The 22,528-nt window shown below is 38.0% G+C and overlaps 4 protein-coding genes across 22 annotated transcripts; 2 read left to right on the top strand and 2 right to left on the bottom strand.

The window, feature by feature from the left end:
- Nucleotides 1-130: 130 nt before the first annotated feature.
- Nucleotides 131-8,138, bottom strand: Crebb (Cyclic-AMP response element binding protein B). Of its 12 annotated transcripts, none has more exons than XM_071792099.1 (8): nt 7,992-8,138; nt 6,971-7,183; nt 6,262-6,411; nt 5,810-5,933; nt 3,886-3,975; nt 3,197-3,340; nt 2,726-2,795; nt 131-2,567 (listed from the first exon to the last, which is right to left on the bottom strand). In XM_071792099.1, exons 2-8 carry the CDS (start codon nt 7,160-7,162, stop codon nt 2,423-2,425), a joined length of 915 nt encoding a protein of 304 aa, XP_071648200.1. In that variant the 5' UTR covers nt 7,163-7,183; nt 7,992-8,138; the 3' UTR covers nt 131-2,422. The 12 variants fall into 12 exon arrangements, with proteins under 12 accessions (XP_071648200.1, XP_071648206.1, XP_071648199.1 ...); XM_071792105.1 differs by having other exon boundaries at nt 7,070-7,183; nt 7,992-8,136; XM_071792098.1 differs by lacking the exon at nt 7,992-8,138 and adding an exon at nt 7,672-7,962.
- Nucleotides 8,139-8,361: 223 nt separating this feature from the next.
- LOC139821210 (uncharacterized) lies at nt 8,362-13,174 on the top strand. 3 transcript variants are annotated; one of them, XM_071792116.1, is made up of 5 exons: nt 8,362-8,535; nt 9,510-9,946; nt 12,283-12,390; nt 12,470-12,562; nt 12,632-13,174. In XM_071792116.1, the coding sequence occupies exons 2-5, from the start codon at nt 9,718-9,720 to the stop codon at nt 12,889-12,891; spliced, it is 690 nt and encodes a 229-aa protein (XP_071648217.1). In that variant the 5' UTR covers nt 8,362-8,535; nt 9,510-9,717; the 3' UTR covers nt 12,892-13,174. The 3 variants fall into 3 exon arrangements, with proteins under 3 accessions (XP_071648217.1, XP_071648215.1, XP_071648216.1); XM_071792114.1 differs by having other exon boundaries at nt 8,362-9,088; XM_071792115.1 differs by lacking the exon at nt 8,362-8,535 and having other exon boundaries at nt 9,140-9,946.
- A 1,365-nt stretch (nt 13,175-14,539) lies between these two features.
- On the top strand, nt 14,540-16,611 carry LOC139821216 (uncharacterized). Its single transcript, XM_071792125.1, has 4 exons — nt 14,540-14,926; nt 15,646-15,750; nt 15,830-15,922; nt 15,994-16,611. Exons 1-4 carry the CDS (start codon nt 14,785-14,787, stop codon nt 16,260-16,262), a joined length of 609 nt encoding a protein of 202 aa, XP_071648226.1. The 5' UTR covers nt 14,540-14,784; the 3' UTR covers nt 16,263-16,611.
- LOC139821205 (annexin B9) lies at nt 15,782-22,309 on the bottom strand. 6 transcript variants are annotated; one of them, XR_011734212.1, is made up of 8 exons: nt 22,188-22,309; nt 20,048-20,089; nt 18,952-19,333; nt 18,701-18,780; nt 18,367-18,613; nt 18,024-18,205; nt 17,333-17,508; nt 15,782-16,726 (listed from the first exon to the last, which is right to left on the bottom strand). XR_011734212.1 is itself a non-coding variant. In XM_071792095.1 (7 exons), exons 2-7 carry the CDS (start codon nt 20,075-20,077, stop codon nt 16,676-16,678), a joined length of 972 nt encoding a protein of 323 aa, XP_071648196.1. In that variant the 5' UTR covers nt 20,078-20,089; nt 22,188-22,309; the 3' UTR covers nt 15,782-16,675. The 6 variants fall into 6 exon arrangements, 4 of the variants coding, with proteins under 4 accessions (XP_071648196.1, XP_071648198.1, XP_071648195.1 ...); XR_011734211.1 differs by lacking the exon at nt 15,782-16,726 and adding an exon at nt 16,783-16,963; XM_071792095.1 differs by lacking the exon at nt 17,333-17,508.
- Between the last annotated feature and the right edge of the window lie 219 nt (nt 22,310-22,528).

Raw genomic sequence — 22,528 nt, 5'->3', positions numbered from 1 at the left:
ATAAGTTAATGAAAATATGCACTTGTTTGTACTACTCTTCAAAAACATAAAGGCTTTATAAATCTAGTAAGCAAAGTGAAAATAAATATAAAAAATTTGATAATGCAGTGGCGGCAATGAAATGCACATGTAAAGGATACGGCACATTTATTATCTATAGTGATTCTTTCATTCTGTTTTCTTTTCTTCTTTTTTTTTTAAGCATTGTTTCATAAATTGACAATGTTCATTATGCACGTTAGCATTACAAAACTACGAAGAATCAAGATGGACCGATAAAATACGAAATTCTAAACGATGCGTCCGGCGTCGAATTTCTGGGTACGTACTACTTTGTTATAAACAATTTTCGTATCATTGTATGTATTAAGAAACGTGTCGGTGGGCATATCTCTTTTTTTTTTTTTTTTGCGATGACACGCCATACGATGAATTTAAGAGATTGCGCCCATAAAGTAACAACTAAAACTCACAACACGTCATCAACTGCAACGACATTTGTTAAAAAAATTATGTTCTTTATTTGGATCTTTAACGCTACCTCTTCATGGTCAAACCACGCGTATCGTTCACAATACATTGCGCATTGTCAGTAATGTGTCATTAATTGGTTTTCGACTCGACGATAATGAGATTACGTGGGAACACGAGTTTCCAAAAAATAATACAATTCTCGTGATAGAGTTGCGTGTGTCAAGTACATAAAACTATATTAATAATATACTTTAAAAATATCATATATAATATATATATCTACCCATATTTACCTACAACATAATTTCCTTCATACGTATATACATACATATGCATATGTTGCGCGTTTCTTCTTTTGTATCCAACATATGTATATGTATATCACAAGTATCGTAAATCTTCAAGGCACTCCAGATGTATATTACATTCATATTTTACAAGTTGTGTTGTTCAGCGTTTAATGAACGGGGCATTCTGACGAGACGATAAAACAGGATTACACTTTACTCGTTTTAAAAAGCGACGTAATACCGCTCTTCACGCACGTTTATACAGCAAACGAAAAAGGCGATGCAGGCATTATGAGAACGAGAGATATCTTCTTTTTTTTTCCTTATATCACTCAAATGTCTCGTATAACTACTTTTACAATTTTTCCTACGTCGATGCCAAGATTCTTTTATAAAGCATTCCATTTTAAAGCGACTTCATTAGAAGCATTCCTTTTCATGCATAATTTTCAATTTTTTTGTGAAACTAGACATATATGGGGTCTGTTTTCTATTGTTAAACTGACTGCACTAGTTTCGAGTTTATCTCTTTTACTCCACATTGGAAGGAAAAAGATGGACTCTGAACTAGCGCAGCCAGTTCAGCAACAGAAAACAGATGTTCATCGACCTATGGTTTTATTTTGCGATAGATCGTATATTAAGACCTATTTACGGTAGATGGAAGCGCGTCTCGCCATGGCACGATTTTTACACGCACAGAAAACTGTTCGTATTATTTATGTCAAAAGGAAATGGTATTGTAACGTTCAGCAAGTAGATCATTTTTGTCCATTTCCTTATGTTGTGAAATGATTACATCATCATGTTATACTATATAGTCGATCTCAAATTATTATAGAAATATCAAATCTGATTGCGCCAAATATATATAGCAATATAACATTGCAAAATGTTGCCACAGAAAAAACTAGGCTTTTTTTGAAAAATAATTTAATCTTTTTATAGCCAAATTATTTTCTTAAACGATGAGGATACGAAAGAGATATTTCAATTTTCTTCAATCTATTTATCAACAAATGTTTGTAAATCTATCACAAATATCTCGAACATTGTCTGTTACGCAATTGTAAGCCACGGCACGTCTTGTGGAAATATTTACATAAGAATTTTCACGCAGATAGCCGAAACGCTATTTCTAGCGCACAAACGCTTCCATATATATATATCTTTTCTATACACTATAGAGAAATAAACTGTAACGTGTCATAACGGAGCAGGACACGCTTTCATCTAATATAAACGGTCGGTAGACAATGATGCTAAACAAACACGAATATCATTTGTCAGTTATTACCGTAGATAATCTAACTGTTCCATAGTCCGTAAGATCGAAATTTCGAGTACGCGAATTCAACTTCGAGTGAACCGCGCGCTGTGTTTATCCAAAATAGAGACTGATATATTGCCTACGTGTTTGCTGCCTCCGTGTCTCATATAACTTTGGCTTCCCGCTTTAGTAACAGCAAGTTTCACAAGCCTTCGTATTTCGTACTTAAATACAGTATGTTACAGAGAAATATCTATAAGAATGCATGTACATCACCATCGCTTACCCCTAGCAACATTTAGGATAATGTACACAAACAAGACATGTACAGGTTCATCGACTGGATAATAGTTTTGATACACTGTCGCGCAGGCTTTAAACACCAATCTCAGTCGGTTTTCTGCTGATATAATTCTTTTAACGACTTCAGTTCGTCGATTAGCGTCTGATTTCTGTTCTCCAGCACCGCAACACGATTTTCTAAGCACTTTATATATTCCTTCTTCTTTCTTCTACATTCACGCGCCGCCTCTCTGTACACATTAAAAATAGGAATAAGAATATTCTTCGTCGCTAAGGGATTTTCATCTTTTCTCATGTCTGTGTAGTATAGGGAAAATCCTGTGTATCTGTGTATTGTATGAAATACAGATATAACTTTGTATGTGACAAGTCTATTCTTATCGCTCACCTGTTCTTAAGCAACCTCAGCTCTCTCTTTCGTGCCGCATCCTCAACTACAACCCCGTGGCCTGCATAAGCTGGAACATTGCAAGAGACTGCACTTTCCAAATTTTTGCGTTACGTGTGTCAAAATTCTACATTATTTTTTTTTTACTAGGCAGCTTATTTTATTTTGTTCACTAAGAATGTATTTATGAAGAGGATATATAATTTAGAAAATACGTATCAAATAGTATTATTTCTGTTAATTTATATATTATCTCGTATTATTGTAATAAACAGTAATATATTAATATATTAGTATGTCCCACTCTCCATGCAATAATATAGAATTACTCTTTGAAAAATAATGAATCGCACCACATGTAAAACAATATATACACTACAACAATGTATTATTGGCACAATACAATGTTGTAATATAATAGAAACAAAGCTTTCTCAAGACTTTCTGATAGGAAATGATGCAAAAGCACACCTGGGACAAAAAATTGAGTGTCCTGGCCCTGTGCATACTGCACTATAGCTCCACCCGCTGTCGCCGCATTGCTCATAGTTAACGTGTGAAGCCCCGGAACACCCTCCCCTTGGGTCGCAATTTGAATAGTACCGGCAGGAATTACTGTAAAACAAATTATATCGGAAATATAAACGCACACATATATTCTTCCAAAAAAAAAAAAAAAAACAGGAAAAATAATATCCTCCAATTATACGATACGTGCCGTGCATCGATAACTGGAAATGATTATCTGCGTTAAAAAAGATTTTATATGCGTGATACACAGTGATATCGTGATTTCTGCAATATCTCGTATAAAAGAGAATTCCTCGAGTTTTCGGCGCCTCTTTTTTTTTTGTTCCGTCGAATGATCCGAATGACGAGTCTACATATCGATATCATCCCATAAGCAAGAATGCCACACCAAGCGAGTATCGTGAGAAATGATATACCACGTTAGGCAGTACACACAGGGATGGAAGACAATTGTAAAATGTAAATGGTTTCAGATTTTTTTTTTCTTGTCTTTCTTTTTTTTCATTCAAGTACTCCTCTAACATCATCTCCCTCGGTATGCAGAAGAATACAAGAGCTGCGTATATGGACAGCCTGTGGAACGTAATACAGCCAGGAAAGATACGTAAAAGGAAGATAAAGTAACCAACCTGTTTGGTAATGGAGCGAATGGGAAGACACTTCACTGTCCACGTTAGAATCACACTCGGAGGATGATTCTAAGGGGGGCAAACGACCGTCTGCAACACCGAATCAACCCAAACCCCCATTACAATTAGATCGTAACCGGTGCCGTTAAACGTGTGTGCGTCATTCTATGTACAATGTATTATGTATCACTTTCTCTTTTTCTCTTCCTTTTTTTTTTCAAGTGCACCAAATCGTACTAAAATCCTTATTAATCGCATTGAATAAATATATTCTAAATTACTTGCAAGTATCTGCATCCAGAAAGTAAAAACAATAACATAGCGACAAATGCGAAAAGAACAAAATGGAATTTCATCGTGTGATCGTGATTTATTAAGCTATTTCCTTTCTGGCTGCTGATTATACGACATATATTTATCGTTGCGTTGCGTGCAGTCAACTCATACAAGAAGGAAATAGGAAATACGAAAGAACGTTCGTCAAGGATAATAATTAGCTCTCAAATATTAAACGAAAAGATAATTAAATCCCGCATAGGAATAACATAGAAACCAGTAATTAATTTTGCGTAAGTGGCTCACACGTAAAACAATGTGAATTACTTTGTGAAAACGATGCATCTTATATAATTATTTTATTTCCTCAAATTAAGTCGTAACAAGGATATACGAGGTGTATCAATAATGGGAAAGGATTGGGCCGATACTGTTTACGATTTCATGCAGTAAGATTACAATTAATTTATTTAAGAAATTAATTCGAGATGTTAGTGGTTACTTGCCCGGCATTTTAAATATATATTTGTCGTTATATATTACGTTCTTTTTTTAAATCAAACGTCGACATTTGTGTCTAATATTATCGTCGTACTTGCACTTACCTTTTAATATACCATGTGTACGTGAGAATTAATTAAATTAACGTAAATGTCAACCCGATAATTACAGTGACATTTAATGCTCCGTAGTGTATTGCGGTGGACATGAGTGTATTCGCCGATAAATCTTTGAAAAATCGTCTTTTTCGAATCAAGGTGGGCGATAGCTTTAAGTTTTCGTCAAACTTTCACTACAGTTTTATATAAGGGATTTTACTTTTTCCAACCGTAAATTTCTTTTCATATTAACGTTAGGTGTTAAGGTAATCAGGGTCAGAGAAACTATCTGCACAAACCTCCTTCCAAAATCTCCAATTTCTTAATCTTAATAATAATCTCCCATGTCTGCTTTTAAAGTTAATTTACCGTTCGCATTGTTGTATAATATTGTACGAGCTTGGTATGGCATACTTCTCTTATATACTCGGCGTAAAGTATATAAAAAAGGTATCGTAATACAGGCATCTTACTTGACCACGCGCTAAAACTAATTACGCCTTAAAGGATCTTATATTACTTATTTGCAGTTTAAACTAAGAAAAGTGCCAGAAGCCTTTAGCACAAAAAATATTCATTATACCGTACCTGCTAATAATATACATATTTGAGAGACAAAATTACATAACAATATAATTTAAAAAGGGGAAAAAGGATATTTATGTTAATTTCAGGGGCACCAGATAATCTCGCGATTGAAATTCTTTATACGATTCCAAGATACAAATATATAAATTAATATTTAAATTGTATATTTCTTTCATACAGTCGTGTTATCGATTTGTATGAACTGACATGCACGTTAACGTTTTACGTGATTGACCAACATGCGCGAATTATTTACTTTCAATATTTATCTTATAACTTTGCATTCGCGGCGAATCGCAAGGCAAATTACGCGGACGATACAATTGATTCGCAACGCGCGGGAAACAAACGCAGGATTATATATTCTCTATATCGCGACGGTGAATTTCTATCGTGCGATAGAATGTCTACGAACACGTTTCGAAATAAGTTTGTCTTAAGGTGGAACGTCATGGTCTTACCTGTAATTTCCCCTCCACCTAAATCGTTGAGAATCTTTCTGTAAGACGGTCGTCTGGTTAAAATATTCCTCTTCTTGGGTGAATCCTCGTCTGAGAAACTGTCGTCGCTGCCAGTTTCAACGACCTTAACAAAGAGCGAGATATCCAAATTTTAATGCTCCGTTATTTAAATTATTCCCTACTTTTATACATATGTATTGATAGATATAACTGCGAGTCACACATTTTCGTACTGATAAAAATCCAGGTACTGTCTGAACGATGTGTCTTTAGGTTGAAGCGTTAAGCGGGGACCACACACTTCTGCGCAACGCATAATGCGTAAGCATAAGAAAATTGATTGGTCCATATACATGTGCATAAGGAAATAGACCAATCAATTTTCTTATGCTTGTGCATTATGCAAAAGTCTGTGTTTCCCGCTTTACAAAAAGTTGATATGTCTGACTCACCTGAAGCGTCTGCAAACTGCCTTGCGCAGTTTGTATAACGGAGTTGGGTTTGCTAACCAGGATAACGTTCCCTTTGGAGAGGGTGACGGGCTGTATGTTCGTGGCGGTTTGTATCACGGACTGTTGATTGGGTTGTATGACCGATTGCACCTGTACAAGGATCAGGTGAAATGTCAAATATTACAGACGGTTAAGTTAATTACCGTATCGTTAAAATCAGTTGAAAATCACAATATACATGATCATTATTCCTTATACGTGCAAAGTACATACATATTGCATTGCATGGAACAATATCCCTTATTAATAACCGGTGCTACGATAGAAAGGAATAATGTACATGTCGTTTGTTGTGTGCCGTGAGAAAAGTGGGAACTTATTTGCATGAAATTTCAAACATACAGCCAAAAGAAAAAAAAAACGTACGGCCAACGTGTGCCTCTTACAAAATGTCACATTCACAGGAAGTACTCCCAACGTCCTACAATTCTAAGGATGAGAGGGTGATCTTGGGAAGACGCCGTGCGCTTCCCAAGACGCCAACCAGCATTATGCAAGACCGGATTGTTCACAGGTCGCACTTACATCACAGAGAGAGAGAAACAATAAAACGGTAGTAAAAAGGACAAATAAACGGTATGCGCATGCTCCGAAATAAAGAGAAAGACAAATTATCGGACATAGATACACAGGAGAGCCTCCTGTATACCTGTGTTGTTCCCGACGAGGGTAGCGTCAGTTGCACAATGCTGGTAGAAGCTACCAGGTGATGAGTTTGCTGCTGATGCGTTCTATCGAGAGATTGTACCGAGGTTGCGATTGCTGGTGCTGCGTCGCCGCTCTGGGAGCCCTGGGACAACGGATCGACGGCTGATCCATTTTCCTCGACCATACTTTCCATAGCCCGGCTACCTCGCGAGCTCTGCAACATAAAGCGCTCTGTAATACGAACATTTGATGGATCTCCGTAAAGAAAGGCAAATCTCAATGCCGGTTCGCGCGAACGACGGCGATCGTCACGAACACCCGATCGCGACACGACCGGAATCTTTGAATCGGGAGAGTTCGACGAAACGCGAGTCGTTTAAACTTCCCGCCAACGAGCGGGATGACTGCTACTGCGTCATTTACATAAGCGGAGCTAAAAATAATACGGGGTAGGAAGGGGGGAGGGGGACAATAAACACGCGCTCGAGATAATCTCTCTCTTTCTCTCTCTCTCACTCTCTCGTTCGACGGAGAACGACGGAGCGAATTGCCATCCGGGTGAACGGCGAGAGTAACCCTCGATCCCGCACACGTCCCCCCCGGAAACGCGGGTCGCGGTAACCCGCGCGCCAGATGATTCCCCTCTCGCCCCCAGGTCGCGGATGTCAGGGACAGCGGGGACACACGGGCCGCAAAACCCACCTCGTGTCCGCCGTCGGATGAGTAACGCGGACGCGCGCGGTCTCACTCCCGCGCGGCCGTCGGGTCGCCATATTTCGCGCGGCGATCCCACACGTTGAGCGGAGCGGAGTAGCACGGCAGACGAGCGATGGAGAACGATCAGCGTTGTGCGTCGCGAGGGAGAGAGCGTAGCGCGACGGCGGCGACGATGACGATGACGAGGTGGACGCGCGCGTTTTCCCGTATCTCCGTCTCGCGCGCGCGAACCCGGCGGCGACGCGAGGAGCGCGCGCTGGTCCACGGGCCCGCGATTGTTATTATTCTCCAGCTGGGGCACTTACCAGTTACGTATTTCTCGTCACCAAGTTTGCTGCAATCGGAGTGGGCAGTCGGGCAGGTACGTAGCAGCCACGTCAAAACTCCAGTGGCTTCGTCACTGGTGGAGCCCGCGACCTCTGAGTTGCGCGTCACGCTCAAGATGGCAGTCGCCGTCGTGATCGCTGCTGCCGCCACTGCTGCTGTGGCCTGCTGCTGCCCCTGGCTCCTGCTCCCGCTGTTCGCTGATGCTGACGTTGACGCTGATGCTAATAACGTTGCTGTTGTTGCTGATGCAGAATCGCGCTCTCCCTCCGCCCTCCGATCCCTCATAATCTGATCTCTACGTTCTGCGCGCGTCATATGGGCCGATTGCGGATTTCAATCGCGAGCGACGGCGATTCCCGCGATTCGTTCTGTCGCGCTCTGTCGCTCCCCCTTTATTCGCTCCTTCTCTCTCTTTTCTCCCATCGCGCGCTCCTCATTCGCTCTCCGTCGTTCTTGCTCGCTCGCTTCGCTCGTTTTGCAAAAGAAATGCGTGATATTACGCGAAAACGTATTACGTAAAAAGTAATTGCATTGTAGATTGTAAATTGCAGGCTTTCGGAAACTTGTATCGAATGGAAACTGATTGATAACAGATTTGTTGTTTTTTTGTACTTTTTATTTTTCTTCTTAATTGTTTCTCTGACGGTCTTTTTAATTATACATCTGTTGCATTTTAAGTGCACAAAGTGCACAAAAAAGGACAGCAGTTTAGTTTTAGGCCTGTTCGTTTTCAAAGCTACTTATCTTACACGGTTCATCTTTCCTCTTTTTCTTTTCATGTTGGAGAGAAAAAGAGAACAGATAAAAAGATGAACAGGCCTAATAGCATTGAATTATACATCGTGCCTTTATTTTCTCTCTAGGTGTCCGATGAACAATATATTGCGATGCAAAGTCTGAATTTTATTCGAGTTTATAATCGGAACTTCCTTTCTCTTTCTAAAGCAGAGGGTACAGAAATTAACAGAAATACTCAAAACGCTCGTCTATACTTGCCGCGCTCTATGGACGAGACTGCTCCGGCTCCCGGGTTGGAGGGGAGCGGGAGAATTCAAGAGTCCATCCTTGCCCGACCGTTCGTATTTCGCGCGACACCATATCTATTCTTGAAAAATATCACGTACGATGACTGCGGTCCACTTGACGCTACAAATGCTTCGAAGCATTCCTCTTCTCTTTTCTTTCAATGAAGAAAGAATTAGAAGAAGGACGCTCCAAAGAATTTGTATCGTCAAATGGACCGCAGCCGGATATATGTCATGAATGGCCCGAATGAGCGCGTTCAGCAGATCAAACCGCTGAGTAGCAGTCGAACGTGATTGGCTCTTACTTTTAGAACCAACCAATCAACGCAAGGGGTTGATAAGACGAACTCAACAGTTGTGTCTGCTGAACGCGGCCAAAATATTACACTCTGCAACCAATAGCACACTTGCAAAAGTGTGATTTTCTAGTGACATTCCTAAAATATCATATGCGATATTTTTCGAAAATAGGACCTTAGGACCCCAGCAGAATATAAAAGTGGCATGCGTTCGCACGTGGTTCGCATTTCGTCTCTGACTTCGCCGGAGATTCACAATCGAGAGGGAAGAGCCCGAAGAGCAGGAGGAGCTGGACAGTTATTCAGAAGTTATTATATTTACGAATCTCTGACGAGATTTGACATCAAGTATTAGGACTAAACAGAGCTAAAAAGTAAATATGGGACGATCACGTTGCTTCGATATTACGAGCGTTGCCTTTATCGGGATGTTATTCTTCGCCGGAGTCGCGGAAGAAGCTATGGCCTTCAAGCTGTACAGCTCCAAAGATGGCAAGAACGAACCACTCGTCGTAGTCGCGGAAGAAGCGACTGGTCAAGATGCGATAACATCGCTGAAATCGAACGTATCGGACCTCATCGAGACGCACAGTACTTTAGCAACACGTGGTGAGTATGCAAAATCATGCAAACGCATTGATGAAAACAATATTTATGTATTGCTGTTACAAACATTGAGTAAACATAAATCCGTAGCTCGTCTAGGATTTGTATTTATGGGGTTTTTACAGCAAAAATATGTAAATTTTGTTGCTGCAAACTGTTTGCAGCAACAATATGTGAATTAACAATTAATTAATAATGTTTGCCTTATATAAAACAATTTAATTTAAATAAGAGGGCTGGCGAACAAGCAAGGTCTTTGTGCTAAAATTATTTTAACCCTAAATCCGCCCTCCAATTATGCATTTTTGTGTCCCACGCGTTTCTAAGCGGTCACGTGGACTGATATTTTCCGCGTAACGCGTATCGCGTTTAAATCAGTCAGAAGCGCGAATATGCTTAACCGAAAATGCGAAACGCTCTCTCTCTCTCTTCTTTCTCTTCTAATTATTGGTTACGCGTTACGCGGAAAATACATGCCATGTGACTTCAGCCAAACGGTCGTTCATTCCGGGAAACCAACTTTTTCTTCTTCTTATTTTATATTAGCTTTTGCCGCTTTTCAGCGGACAATACGGCCAGATTTGCCACTGTTTGTTTAACAAAGTCTGAATCACTAATTGCTTAGCAAAATCTAAGTAAAATTTACTGGAAGTCTGATACTACGTTTACGCGAGCGTTGCTTCTGTAGTAACTTACGATAATTCCTTCGCGTAAACGGGATTTTGTAGTAACTTACGTTAATTTACTCCGCGTAAACGAGTGAATTATCGTAAGTTACTACAGAAGTAACGCTCGCGTAAACGTAGTATGAGTGCAAATTGTGATTGCATTAGCAATCTTAAAAAATTATTCAGGACAAAACACGTCCGAACATGTCCCGACAAGACTTTTCCCGAAAAACCAACGATCATGGGATAATTCCCCCCCCCCCCTAAAAAAGTTGTAGTAGGGAACATCAGGTAGAAATTTCAGAACCATAGTTTATTTGTTCTCGAAACGACAAAGGGTTCAGACATAATGACAAAAATAAGGAATAAGATAAAGGAATAAGGAATAAGGCATGTTGTATCTCACTTTAATGTACGTGTACTGAAGTGAGATGCGACATTCCCTTATTCCTTTATTTTATTCTTTATTTTTGTTATTGTGTCTGAGCCCAAACAATCAAAATCGCGTTGGGACACAATAAAAGGCATGGTTGGAGGATTAAGCCCCTTGCACAATGCCAGGCAACAGGCAATAGAAACAAGGAATAGAAATCATATATAAATGCAGAATGAACAGTGACACAGACAATAGATACAAAGTTTCCGTCACGTTGGAAATTCTGTGCCTATTGCCTGTTGCCAACCAATCATAGCATTCGAATCTTTTAGGTTGTAATTAACGATTTTTAGGCATAAAGGTATAAAGATATTATAATAATTTTTGTGGAATTTTTCAAAGCTATACATACTGAAAAACGCGTAGGACACGAAAGTGCATGGTTGGAGGAATTAAGTAGCGGAAAAAACGTTGGAGGGATTAGGGTTAATATAAACAATACAAATAAACAAACGTTTTGGCCTTAAATATGGCCTTCATCTGCAGTGTGAGAAAAACAATAACCTTGGTCGTTGATTATTTAATTTCAACGACGAAGGTTATTGTTTTTCTCACACTGATATGAAGGCCATATATTTAGGGCCAAAATGTTTATTTGTATTGTTTATATTAAAGTAATTTGAAGACCTTAATTACTTGTTCGCCAGCCTTCTTATTTAAATAATGTGTAAATTATTTTGATCAATAATATGTAAACTGTACACCAATGAAACCTCCGGGCATAAACTGTTGCTGGAAAAATGACAAATATTGAATAAACCGTTGCTTGAAACAAATTCAATATTATTGCTGAGCATTTCCTGACGCAGCTAGCTTCCCAGATAGCACAGATAATCATTATGAACTCAAAAAGGATTCGTTCTGAAATTCTTTTTGAGTTCATAACGATCATCTGTGCTATCTGAATTTATTTGTATAGAACATATTACTGCGCAACGCTCGTCACAAATTTACGGACATTACAGACATATTTCGTAAAAATATGACAGCTGTTTTGCTATCTGAATATTTTATACTGTATTTAACTCGAAAGCTTGTAATTCTGTGTAATATGAGAAAAATAGGCTATATTACTATACTTTGCTAATTTCTACTTAATGCATAATTATAATTCTCCAACTAATGTGTAAATCATATTTAAATTTCTTGCCGGTAAATGTTCGTTAAATGTATAAAATGCCAGTATAAAAAAATGCATATATATGTGTAAGTAAAAATATATAAATATTTTCTAGGTGAATATAATAATATAGGAGCGTATAATGATGATTGTAAATGCATTAAACATAACTGTGAATGCTGTAAGCGTTTAGAATGGGATGCAATCTCTATGTACGGAAAGGGTGAGTATATAATTACTTGTAATCCGTACTATAAACTATAATTATTACTTAATACTAATATATTCCAATGTTGATACAGTATGCGCAAATACAACTTATTTAGAGAACGACGGGATCTCGCTCTCAATGACATATGACAACTTTACGATTTATAATAACAAGACAGTTTCAGGTAACATTTGATTACAAGCGAGATGTGTGTAGTGTCGTATTTCAATAAACAAAATATAAATTTTTTTAGCTCTATATTCACCGCCTATTTGCTTCAGAGGGGACATTATAGACGCGGTGGACGTTGAAGTTTGCTTGCATATTGATATTTACGGTATAAACTCTAAATCCGATAAATGTCAGATATGCTTCGGGATTACAGGAAGGCTAATGAAACTTATTTCTACAATTTCTAAAATAAAATTAGGTTGCATCCAAACTGAATCATGTGAGATAAAAAATAAGTTGTCACCATTTAAAGTGAATCTTTCTAGTATAAAAGTAACGTAAAATGAAATTTATTTCGAAGACAATCTAAGTAATATAAGTTTCTTTTATTTTTATGTCATATCATAATGATTAAGTTTTGATTAATAGACCAAATAAGGTTCAATGTTTTTTATATACCCATTTGAAAGAGTAAAGTGTATGCATGTGTTATTCGTGTAAGCAAATAAGCTATAATTATATTTCAAAATGTAATTGTAAACATTACATTGTAATCTGATAGATCTGAAATACACGTTACTAATTGAATAATTGATTATGTATTAAAAATGTTTTGTACATTATACTCCATTGGTTTCAAATATTATTTTTCCCTGTGTTACAATTATTTCGCGCAATTACAGCTACTCTTAATTCAACATTGCTATCAATAGTCTTTTCAATAGTCGGCCCCGCTGATGCTGATGCCGATGTTGCTGTTGTTGCTGATGCAGACTCGCGCTCTCCCTCCGATCTCTCATAATTTGATCTCTACGTTCTGCGCGCGTCATATGGGCGATTGCGGATTCAATCGCGAGCGACGGCGATTCCCGCGATTCGTTCTGTCGCGCTCTGTCGCTCCCCCTTTATTCGCTCCTTCTCTCTCTTTTCTCCCATCGCGCGCTTCTCATTCGCTTTCCGTCGCTCTTGCTCGCTCGTTTTACAAAAGAAATGCGTGATATTACGCAAAAACGTATTACGTAAAAAGTAATTGCATTGTAGATTGTAAATTCCAGAAACTTATTGTATCGAATGGAAACTGATTGATAACAGATTTAAATTGTTAAACTTTTGTATTTTTTGACGTCTTAATTATACGTCTGTTGCATTTTAAGTGCATAAAAAAGGACAGCCGTTTAGTTTTAGGCCTCTGTTCGTTTTCAAAGCTACGTCTCTTACACGGTTCATCTTTCCTCTTTTTCTTTTCATGTTGGAGAGAAAAGGAGAAAAGATGAACAGGCCTTAGGCTGCGTTCCCACTATACGCGTCACGTCGTCTGTCGTTAACCAATCTAAACATCCCGTCACAAGTAATGTAATAAAATGGGATGTTTTGATTGGTTAACGACAGACGACGCGACGCGTATAGTGGGAACGCAGCCTAATAGCATCGAATTATATACTATATCCGTGCCTTTATTTCCTCTCTACTACTAGAGCTCTAAGCCTTAAGGCCATTGCACGTAACAAAGTTTTAGTCATAATCGTAAGGTTGTAAGAAAATAGACCAATCACAGTCGATTATTCTCCTCGCGCTTGAAGAATAACAAGTGTGATTGGTCTATTTTACGGCCTTACGATTAAAACTAAAACTTTGTTACGTGCAATGGCCTTTACTACTACTACGTACATATGCGAGCGCGATTACTTCTGTTATCTTCTGTATTAGTAACTTAATTACGATAATTCACTCGTTTACGCGGAGTAAATTATCGTAAGTTACTACAAAATCCCATTTACGCGAAGGAATTATCGTAAGTTACTACAGAAATAACGCTCGCGTAAACGTAGTAGATGCCAAGTTCGAATTTTATTCGAGTTTAATCGGAACTTCCTTTCTCTTTCTAAAGCAGGGTACAGAAATACTCAAAACGCGCGTCTATGCTTACTGCATTCTATGGACGAGACTGCTCCGGCTCCCCGGTATTTCTTCCGGGTTGGAGGGGAGCGGAAGAATTCAAGAATTTATCCTTGCTCGCCCGTTCGTATTTCGCGCGGCATCAGCAGAAAACAAAAGTCGTACAGTTCGCACTTATCGCAGTTCGCCGGAGGGCGGAGAGATTCACAACAATTCACAATCGAGAGGGAAAAGCAGAGGAGGACATTGCAGTTATTGAGAAGTTATTATATTACGAAACGATATCTCTGACGAGATTTGACATCAAGTATTAGGACTAAACAGAGCTAAAAAGTAAATATGGGACGATTACGTTGCTTCGATATTACGAGCGTTGCCTTTATCGGAATGTTATTCTTCGCCGGAGTCGCGGAAGAAGCGACGGGTCAAGATGCGATAACGTCGCTGGAATCGAACGTATTGGACCACATCGGGACGAACAGTATTTATTAAATATACTTTCTTTGATAACGTTTTAGAATATGTGTCTACGGGATATTTTTATACATTATTACCCCGATAGCAAAACGTGAGTGTGCGAAGTCATGCAATCGTATATTGCTGAAAACAATATTTATGTATTGCTGCCACACACATTGCGTAAACATATGAATCGTTAGCTTGTCTAACAATAAGATTCGTATTTATGGTATTTTTGCAGCAAAAATATGTAAATTTTATTGCTGCAAACTGTTTGCAGCAACAATATGTAAATTATTTCTACCAATAATATGTAGACTGTACATCAACAAAGCCTCTGGGCGAAAACTGTTGCTGGAAAAATGACAAATATTGAATAAACTGTTGTTTGAAACAAATTCAATATTATTGCTGAGCATTTGCGGACACAGCTAGCTTTATATATTATTGCGCAACGCTCGTCACTTTACGGACATATTTCGTAAATATGACAGACGTTTTGCTATCTGGATATTTTATGCTGCATTTAACTCGAAACGTTGTAATTTTGTGTAATATGAGGAAAATAGGCTATATTACTATACTTTGAAAATTTCCACTTAATGCATAATTATAATTCTCCAACTAATGTGTTAATTATATTGAAATTTCTTGCCGGTAAATTTTTGTCAAATGTATAAAATGCCAGTATAAGAAATGCATATATATGTGTAAGTATTTAAATATATAAATATTTTTTAGGTGAATATAATATGAAAACGTATGATAATGGTTGCAAATGCATTAAACATAACTGTGGATGCTGTAAGCGTTTAGAGTGGGATGCAATCTCTATGGACGGAAAGTGTGAGTATATAATTACTTGTAATCCGTACTATAAACTATAATAATTACTTAATACTAATATATTTCAATGTTGATACAGTATGCATAAATGCAACTTATTTAGAGAACGACTATGGAGTCTCGCTCACAGTGACGTATAACGACTTTACGATTTATAACGAGACAGTTTCAGGTAACATTTGTGATTACAAGCGAGATGTGTGCAGTGTCGTATTTCAATGAACAGAATATGAATTTTTTTAGCTCGAAATCCACCGCCTATTTGCTTCGGAGAGGACATTGTAGACGCGCTGGACGTTGAAGTTTGCTTGCGTATTTACGATATAAACTATAAATCCGATGACTTTCACGCATGCTTCGAGATTACAGGAAGGATAATGAAACTTACAATTTCTAAAATAAAATTAGGTTGCATCCAAGCTGAATTACGTAAGAAAATAGAATATATAGAAAATAAGTTGTCACCATTTAAAATGACAGAAGATACATTACCCAGTGTAGTCATGGTGTGAATAATGTACCGAACAGTGAATCTTCATATAAACTAAGTAACGTAACATCAAATTTATTTCAAAGACAATCTAAGTAATATAAGTTTCTTTTATTTTCATGCCATGTCATAATGATTAAGTTTTGATTAATGGACCAAAGGTCCAATGTTTTTTATTGCATTTATATGCATTTGAAAAAGTATATATACGTCTATGTGTTCGTGTAAGTAAAACAAAGCTATAATTATATTTTAAAATGTAATTGTAAACATTACATCGTATTTCACATTACATTGTAATGTTATAGATCTGAAATGCATATTACTAATTGAATAATTGATTATGTATTAAAAATGTTTTGTACATTATACTCCATTGGTTTCAAATATTATTTTTCCCTGTGTTACATTTATCTCGCGCAATTATAGCTACTCTTAATTCAACATTGCTATCAATAGTCTTTTCCACTCGGCGGCGCAATCGTCCTAGAAAAGAAAACAAAGATATTGTTGCATATTATCAGTAAAATGAGCCGAGGACATAATATTTGCGAATGTATACGTTTATTGCAGATAAATGTATGCGTTACATTTGCATGCTTTCGGATTATTAACATTTAGTGTTAAATATGTCTGAGTTCTTAGTAACGAAAATAATTCTTCTCGAGCTCATTAATTCAATAGCGCGATCAGAAGCCGCTTAAAGTCGTCGCCGCAGTCGTCCTGTAAATGCAAAAAAGAATGTAGGAAAATTAAAAGCTAACATCAACTCAAGGCAAATCGTGACGTTCATGTATTTATGTATACATACAACTAAATACAAGCATGCATGCAGTCAGAGATGGATGAACCGATTAATGTAATTAGTACAGTGAGAGACGAATTTTCGTTTAAATTAATAATCACACTTAATTTATACTAGTATATAATTTGCCAATCAGATCTATTTTCACTCGATCTTCGCAGAAATCCGTGTACACATTGCGTTGTATGTACACGTTTCCTATTTATAACTCGATCGTTTTACACACGTTGCGTCACTCCGAACAAGCGCAAAACATATAAATAACACGAGTAAAACCATATATTCACCATTAACAACCAGCGTAACATAAGGAATTAAATAAACCAAGATCTTTGCAGAAGATAACGAAGCGCTATACAATCTCCGCGAAGTAATTTTCAATAAAAGGGTCTGTTGCACGATTGAAATATTTTCATCCGAGAAGGGTAAGCAAGAGTCTCTTGTAGTCGCCTGAACAGTCGTCCTGAAATTTATGGAAAGTTATATGGTGCTGATAGATATACAGTGTATATGTGAGTTAACAGATTGTTATTATTTTATTGTAGTTTAGCGACTGCGAATGCGTATAAGTATAAAAGAGAGAATTATGATGTGAATGCGTAATTTAACACCTCGGTTGGAGATATAAAGCATTACTGTATTAGGTGAATGAGTAAAAGCCGTAGAATTTAAGCGATGGAATTAAATTGAGTCTAAACATTTTCGATAAAATCTGAATTACGGAAAGAAATTGTTTGAATTTCACCTAAGAATTTGTCATTAAAAAGATTCTGTTTAGACTTGTATTTTTATTAATATTATATTTATATGTTTATTTGTATTATGTTATTGCATTTTTCTGTCTTTTTATTAACTTTACTGCTGCGGAAATAAGAACACAATTATAAATAAAATGCGATAAAAGGAGCAAACGGAACGGCCGGAGTAATAATTAGCGTGAAATTATTACTGTTTCAGGAAGCAGCGTGTTTCACTTACATCGATGGCTGCCGCAAGGGACTTTCCGTAAAGTCTCTCATAAGTATCCTTAATGTCGCCCAGGTCGATCTCCGATCGCGCCACAATGATGCGTATCAACGTCGAATCGGTCGTGCCCATCCCACGCATAGCTTTGTACAGTCTTTCCGCGAAATAAGCCGTCTTGTCGCAGGCGCATTTCACTGAAAGAAGGCCAGTTACAGTTATAGAGCAATAGATAAGTAAATGCGTGTAAAAAAAAGAAAAGAAACGGCACGATTAATAGAGATAAGGAATAACTTACTGAATATAAGGAATAATGAGTCAATCATATCGATTGTATTTAATCTATTTGATTTCTTACCCACAGCTAAGTAGCCGTCTTCAACAGAACCAGAGAATTCTCGCTTGATAGCGTGCTGCAAGGTGTGTCCGGCAAGGCGTTCGTATTCCTTGAAGATTCTTCGCAATTGCGGAAAACTCTTGGTAATGAGGATTGCGTTGAAAGTGCTCTCGTCGGTACCCCACTGTCCCTCACCAGCGGCAAGGAGCCTCTCGGCGTCCTCACGCGCGGCCTCCTCATCGACGTCAGGACTTTCGTTTCTGCTGGCCTAATCGTTGATCAAAAAATTACAGAAATTGTCTGACAGGACAATTGCGCGGAGTTACGTATATATTATCTTCTAACTGTTACTCACGCAACACAACGACACCAAAAGTCTCTTGAAATAACCGGAGGTATCGCTCTTGAGGTCGTCTTCCAGCTCGTTATCATACACTAGGGAAATAAATCAAGAATATATTCACAAACTACGTAGTTCAGAATCGATCGAAACTAGACAATAAAATACAGTGCGTTTCTCCAAATGAAATTTCTGTCCTATGCAGGATGAAGGCTGTAAATTGGAGGCAAGATCGATCTTGGAAGATATGCTGCATCGAAACTTACGATCCTTGTAAACGGCTGATATCGTCTTGATGCCGTAGTTGCTCAGAGACGCGAGGACCTCGATGAGCGCACCCTCGTCGGTACCCATACCGGAAATAGCTTCGTGCAACTCCTTGGCATAATACTCGGGAAGAGGCGTCATTAGAGCCAGGATGGCTTTCTCAAAGTTTCCGGCCAACTCAGACTTCAGCTCGGAGATTAGATCCTTGCCGTACATTGTCTTGAATTTGTCGGCGATCTCCAATCGCTGCACGATGCCGCGATGAGCCAAGACGTCGATGATGGCCTGCTCGTCAGTCCCGAAACCCTTCATCGCAGCTCGTAGGAGGCTCGCATCTGCCTCGGGATCGAAAGGATCGGCCGGATACACGGTGGGCGTGCACTGGAAGCATTTTTAGTCTCAAAACGATTGTCGACGGATACTCTCACAATGAATGATATTAAATGTATACCGAGCTCACTAATTAGTATACTAAAATTAATTTATATAATTTGTTTAATTTTTTTTTATATAGGTATACTTATTTAGTTGGAAAGACTTGTCGTTTTTCTATCCAGTCATATCTTAAATAGTTAATAGAAAATCTCGGAAATACAACAGAATAAGCCTGTGTGGCGAAGCAATCCTGCTTCGATTTCACTGAAAGTTTATTTTCAACCTTATTTGGCGAATATGACAAATCTTTTCAATTTAATAACGTAAGAAAAGTAAGAAAAGTAAGAAAAGTATTTTTAAACACGCTTTTCTTAAATTACGCATTTAACGCTAATTTTAAAGAGAAGTAGTGACGCGATCGTTTTTAATATTAACGTATCGATGAATGACTCATTCTTAGCAAGATTTATACATAACTTTATTTTTTGATCAGTTGACGTCGATTTTTCGTGTCGTTAGCAATAATTCGATTGGACATTCTTTCTCTTTCTGACTTTAAAAACACGCTACAGAAGTTATAAAAGTCATTCGTTTAGAATGTTTGATGGATATAAGAGATTAAAACTGTATGGAAATAACGAGATGAGTCATTTATCTTGCTCAGCCACTATATTGTGAAACTGTTATTGCGATGCTATAAGATATTAACATATAAATTACCTGTACATGATAATACTGGCTAGCTGCCATCTTGCTGGTTATCTGAAATCATTTTAAATATGTATTTTATATCAAGTGAGAAATTAAGAATCCAGAATTAATTAATTATTCATTGATGACTAATTTCGGGAGCAAAGATTTTATTGTTAAACTTTAGATAGATGATTTTGATAGCCCTTCCTTAAACTTTTCAACTTTCCGATCTCTAGATATTAGATTATTAATTATTCATTAATACTGGTATCTAAGAGGACTGTAGAAAACGTGAATTATTTTGTAGTAAAATTCTTTGCGTTATAATAGCGGCGCTTTATTGTAACGTGAAAATTGTAATTGTCATTAAGAAAGCGACGCTCTGCGATGATAATTCTCATCTGTCACGGTTAATGTAAGTGCAAACACGCGATCCGGCGACGCGGTGCTTGCGTCCTTGACTCGTTTCAGATACGCCTCACGTTCGTGACGATGATGTCATCGAGTAACACCCCGCCATCCATTCGCCTGTTGCTACATGATTATTGAGAATCTGTTGTATCACTTCGATTTTAGATGACGAAGTGAACACGCTATTTCGCAGGATATATACCGCAGGATCATATCGATCGGATACCGGCGAAGTGACGCTCCAGGGTGTGGCTTGCTTTACCTTTTCCGACGGCGACGCTCTTTCCGGGGAACGGTACCGGTTCTGATTGCCGACTAACTAACGGCCCGCACCCAGCGTTCTCCGTCGCTGAGAGCCTCTTCCGTCGAGAAGCAGCAGAGAGAAGAGGAAAGGAATTCGCTGGTGGGGCGAATACGCGTTCGTATCGCGTCGACTACGAAAGGCACCGGTTCGACGGTTCGGTATTTTTTGCCGGATGAAACCCGGAATTGGATGACACAGCGCGGATTAGACCGGTACCGGTCCGTGACTCTCACGTGGTCTTTAAATGCGAAACACCGCCGCGAATAGCTCCTAATTATTCGAGCTATCAAGCCGTGAATTTTAATATTACTCCGTGCTTCTCTTATTCTCTTAGTATTAAGTAATGGATACGCGTAACAAATTAGTTAAATTATTGATGATAATGTCCAATTAACGGAATTGATTTCAATCCGCTTGCGGTATTCTGCTCTTTTTTTCCAACAATAATTCGACATTGACCGCAATAACTTCTGATTTTTCAGCGTTGGGTATATGCGCGTCGAAAGCAGTCCTTGCCAAAGCCATCGCTTTCGAGACACTACGACGCCAGGAAGTGGATGAATGCTTCTAATGGAAAAAAGAAGCATGAAATCGACCCCGATTGTTCGACTCATTACACTGATGACTGGTCTCGCAACGCGAAATATTAATGATGATTACGTGTCTTAACGGGAAAAGTTTAAAGTATAAGATACATACTTATATACGTAGTCCATTAATATAATTGACAATGATGACGGAAGTACGGTGTAACTTTTGTTTCTTATTCACTCTCTGGTTCCCACAATGATTCACGTGAACTTAATGACCGTTCTCTTGCTCAGAGAAGAATACAAATGCATGATGTGCTTTTGAGAAAAAATAATTCAATATATGCCCGAAAGAGTTTTCAATATTAGTTTTTAATTGTTTGTGAAATAACGATGATTAAATTCAGCAAACTTTAATTGTATTATATCTCGTAAAAGAAATAACGCTGTCTATAATTTTCCCAAGGCTGTCTTAAAATTGTTGATGTCAAGCTTTATCGAATTTTGATGATATATAATTGATTGTGGGAAAATGAGTAATCTGTTTATTCATTTTATTGGTGAACTAAGCTGTCAGTATCTCAACAGAGGTTGCGTAATAAATCATTGATTACATTTAAATCACATTTAGAATTTGACAGGCCAAGATTATTGAGGTCAAGCGACATATATAACATGATTAATATGCTGATACAACTTATAGTCAATCATGCCATGGTCAGCTATGTAATGGAAGTCACACACAACAGTCGTATCGATGCAAACTGATTATGCCTATTTATAATAGCATATTAATCTCTTAAAATTATTTTTTAAATAATTTTATGTTAACTTTAGTAATAACAGTTTAAGTGCCGGCTGTTCAGATCATGATTTATTTTAAATAATTTTCACTTGCGTTAGAACTTATAACTTCACTTACAATTTGCGCAGGATGCCGGCTTTCGGAATACTTCGTCGCAATCTTCTACACGAATGCGAATGCTTCACTAACTGGGTGTGGGAACGGGCAGACAGCGGCGATATTAAAGACAGCATTGAGGAGAGAGAGAGAGTGAGAGAATGTGTGTTGGTGGGGTTGTCGACGTAGCACCGAGTAGTGACGTGGAGAACGGAATATCCTGTAGTGAGCCAAGAGATGGCGAATGAACTGTCGGACTGATGCCATATATGAGATCGATAAGACTATAATGAAAACAATGTATATAAGATACCAAAAAGCCGGATGTATTACATCACTCGACTATTATATTGATTACTGAA

Source organism: Temnothorax longispinosus, chromosome 10 (genome assembly GCF_030848805.1).
Source record: "Temnothorax longispinosus isolate EJ_2023e chromosome 10, Tlon_JGU_v1, whole genome shotgun sequence".
Classification (NCBI taxonomy): domain Eukaryota; kingdom Metazoa; phylum Arthropoda; class Insecta; order Hymenoptera; family Formicidae; genus Temnothorax; species Temnothorax longispinosus.
Note: the sequence above shows the minus strand (reverse complement) of the source record. Positions and strands in the feature narration are given on the sequence as shown.

Bases quoted from the DNA above. Each gene is read 5' to 3' on its own strand.
- Crebb (XM_071792099.1), bottom strand. From the start codon at position 7,162: ATGGAAAGTATGGTCGAGGAAAATGGATCAGCCGTCGATCCGTTGTCC. The intron at 6,412-6,970 runs GTATACAGGAGG...ATCCTTGTACAG, and splicing joins CCTCGTCGGGAACAACACAG to GTGCAATCGGTCATACAACC. The intron at 5,934-6,261 runs GTGAGTCAGACA...CTCTTTGTTAAG, and splicing joins GCAGTTTGCAGACGCTTCAG to GTCGTTGAAACTGGCAGCGA.
- LOC139821210 (XM_071792116.1), top strand. From the start codon at position 9,718: ATGGGACGATCACGTTGCTTCGATATTACGAGCGTTGCCTTTATCGGG. The intron at 12,391-12,469 runs GTGAGTATATAA...ATGTTGATACAG, and splicing joins AATCTCTATGTACGGAAAGG to TATGCGCAAATACAACTTAT. The intron at 12,563-12,631 runs GTAACATTTGAT...AAATTTTTTTAG, and splicing joins TAATAACAAGACAGTTTCAG to CTCTATATTCACCGCCTATT.
- LOC139821216 (XM_071792125.1), top strand. From the start codon at position 14,785: ATGGGACGATTACGTTGCTTCGATATTACGAGCGTTGCCTTTATCGGA. The intron at 14,927-15,645 runs GTATTTATTAAA...AATATTTTTTAG, and splicing joins GGACCACATCGGGACGAACA to GTGAATATAATATGAAAACG. The intron at 15,923-15,993 runs GTAACATTTGTG...GAATTTTTTTAG, and splicing joins TTATAACGAGACAGTTTCAG to CTCGAAATCCACCGCCTATT.
- LOC139821205 (XM_071792095.1), bottom strand. From the start codon at position 20,077: ATGGCAGCTAGCCAGTATTATCATGTACAG. The intron at 18,781-18,951 runs GTAAGTTTCGAT...TTATTTCCCTAG, and splicing joins ATCAGCCGTTTACAAGGATC to TGTATGATAACGAGCTGGAA. The intron at 16,727-18,023 runs GTAAGTGAAACA...TTTCTTTTCTAG, and splicing joins CCCTTGCGGCAGCCATCGAT to GACGATTGCGCCGCCGAGTG.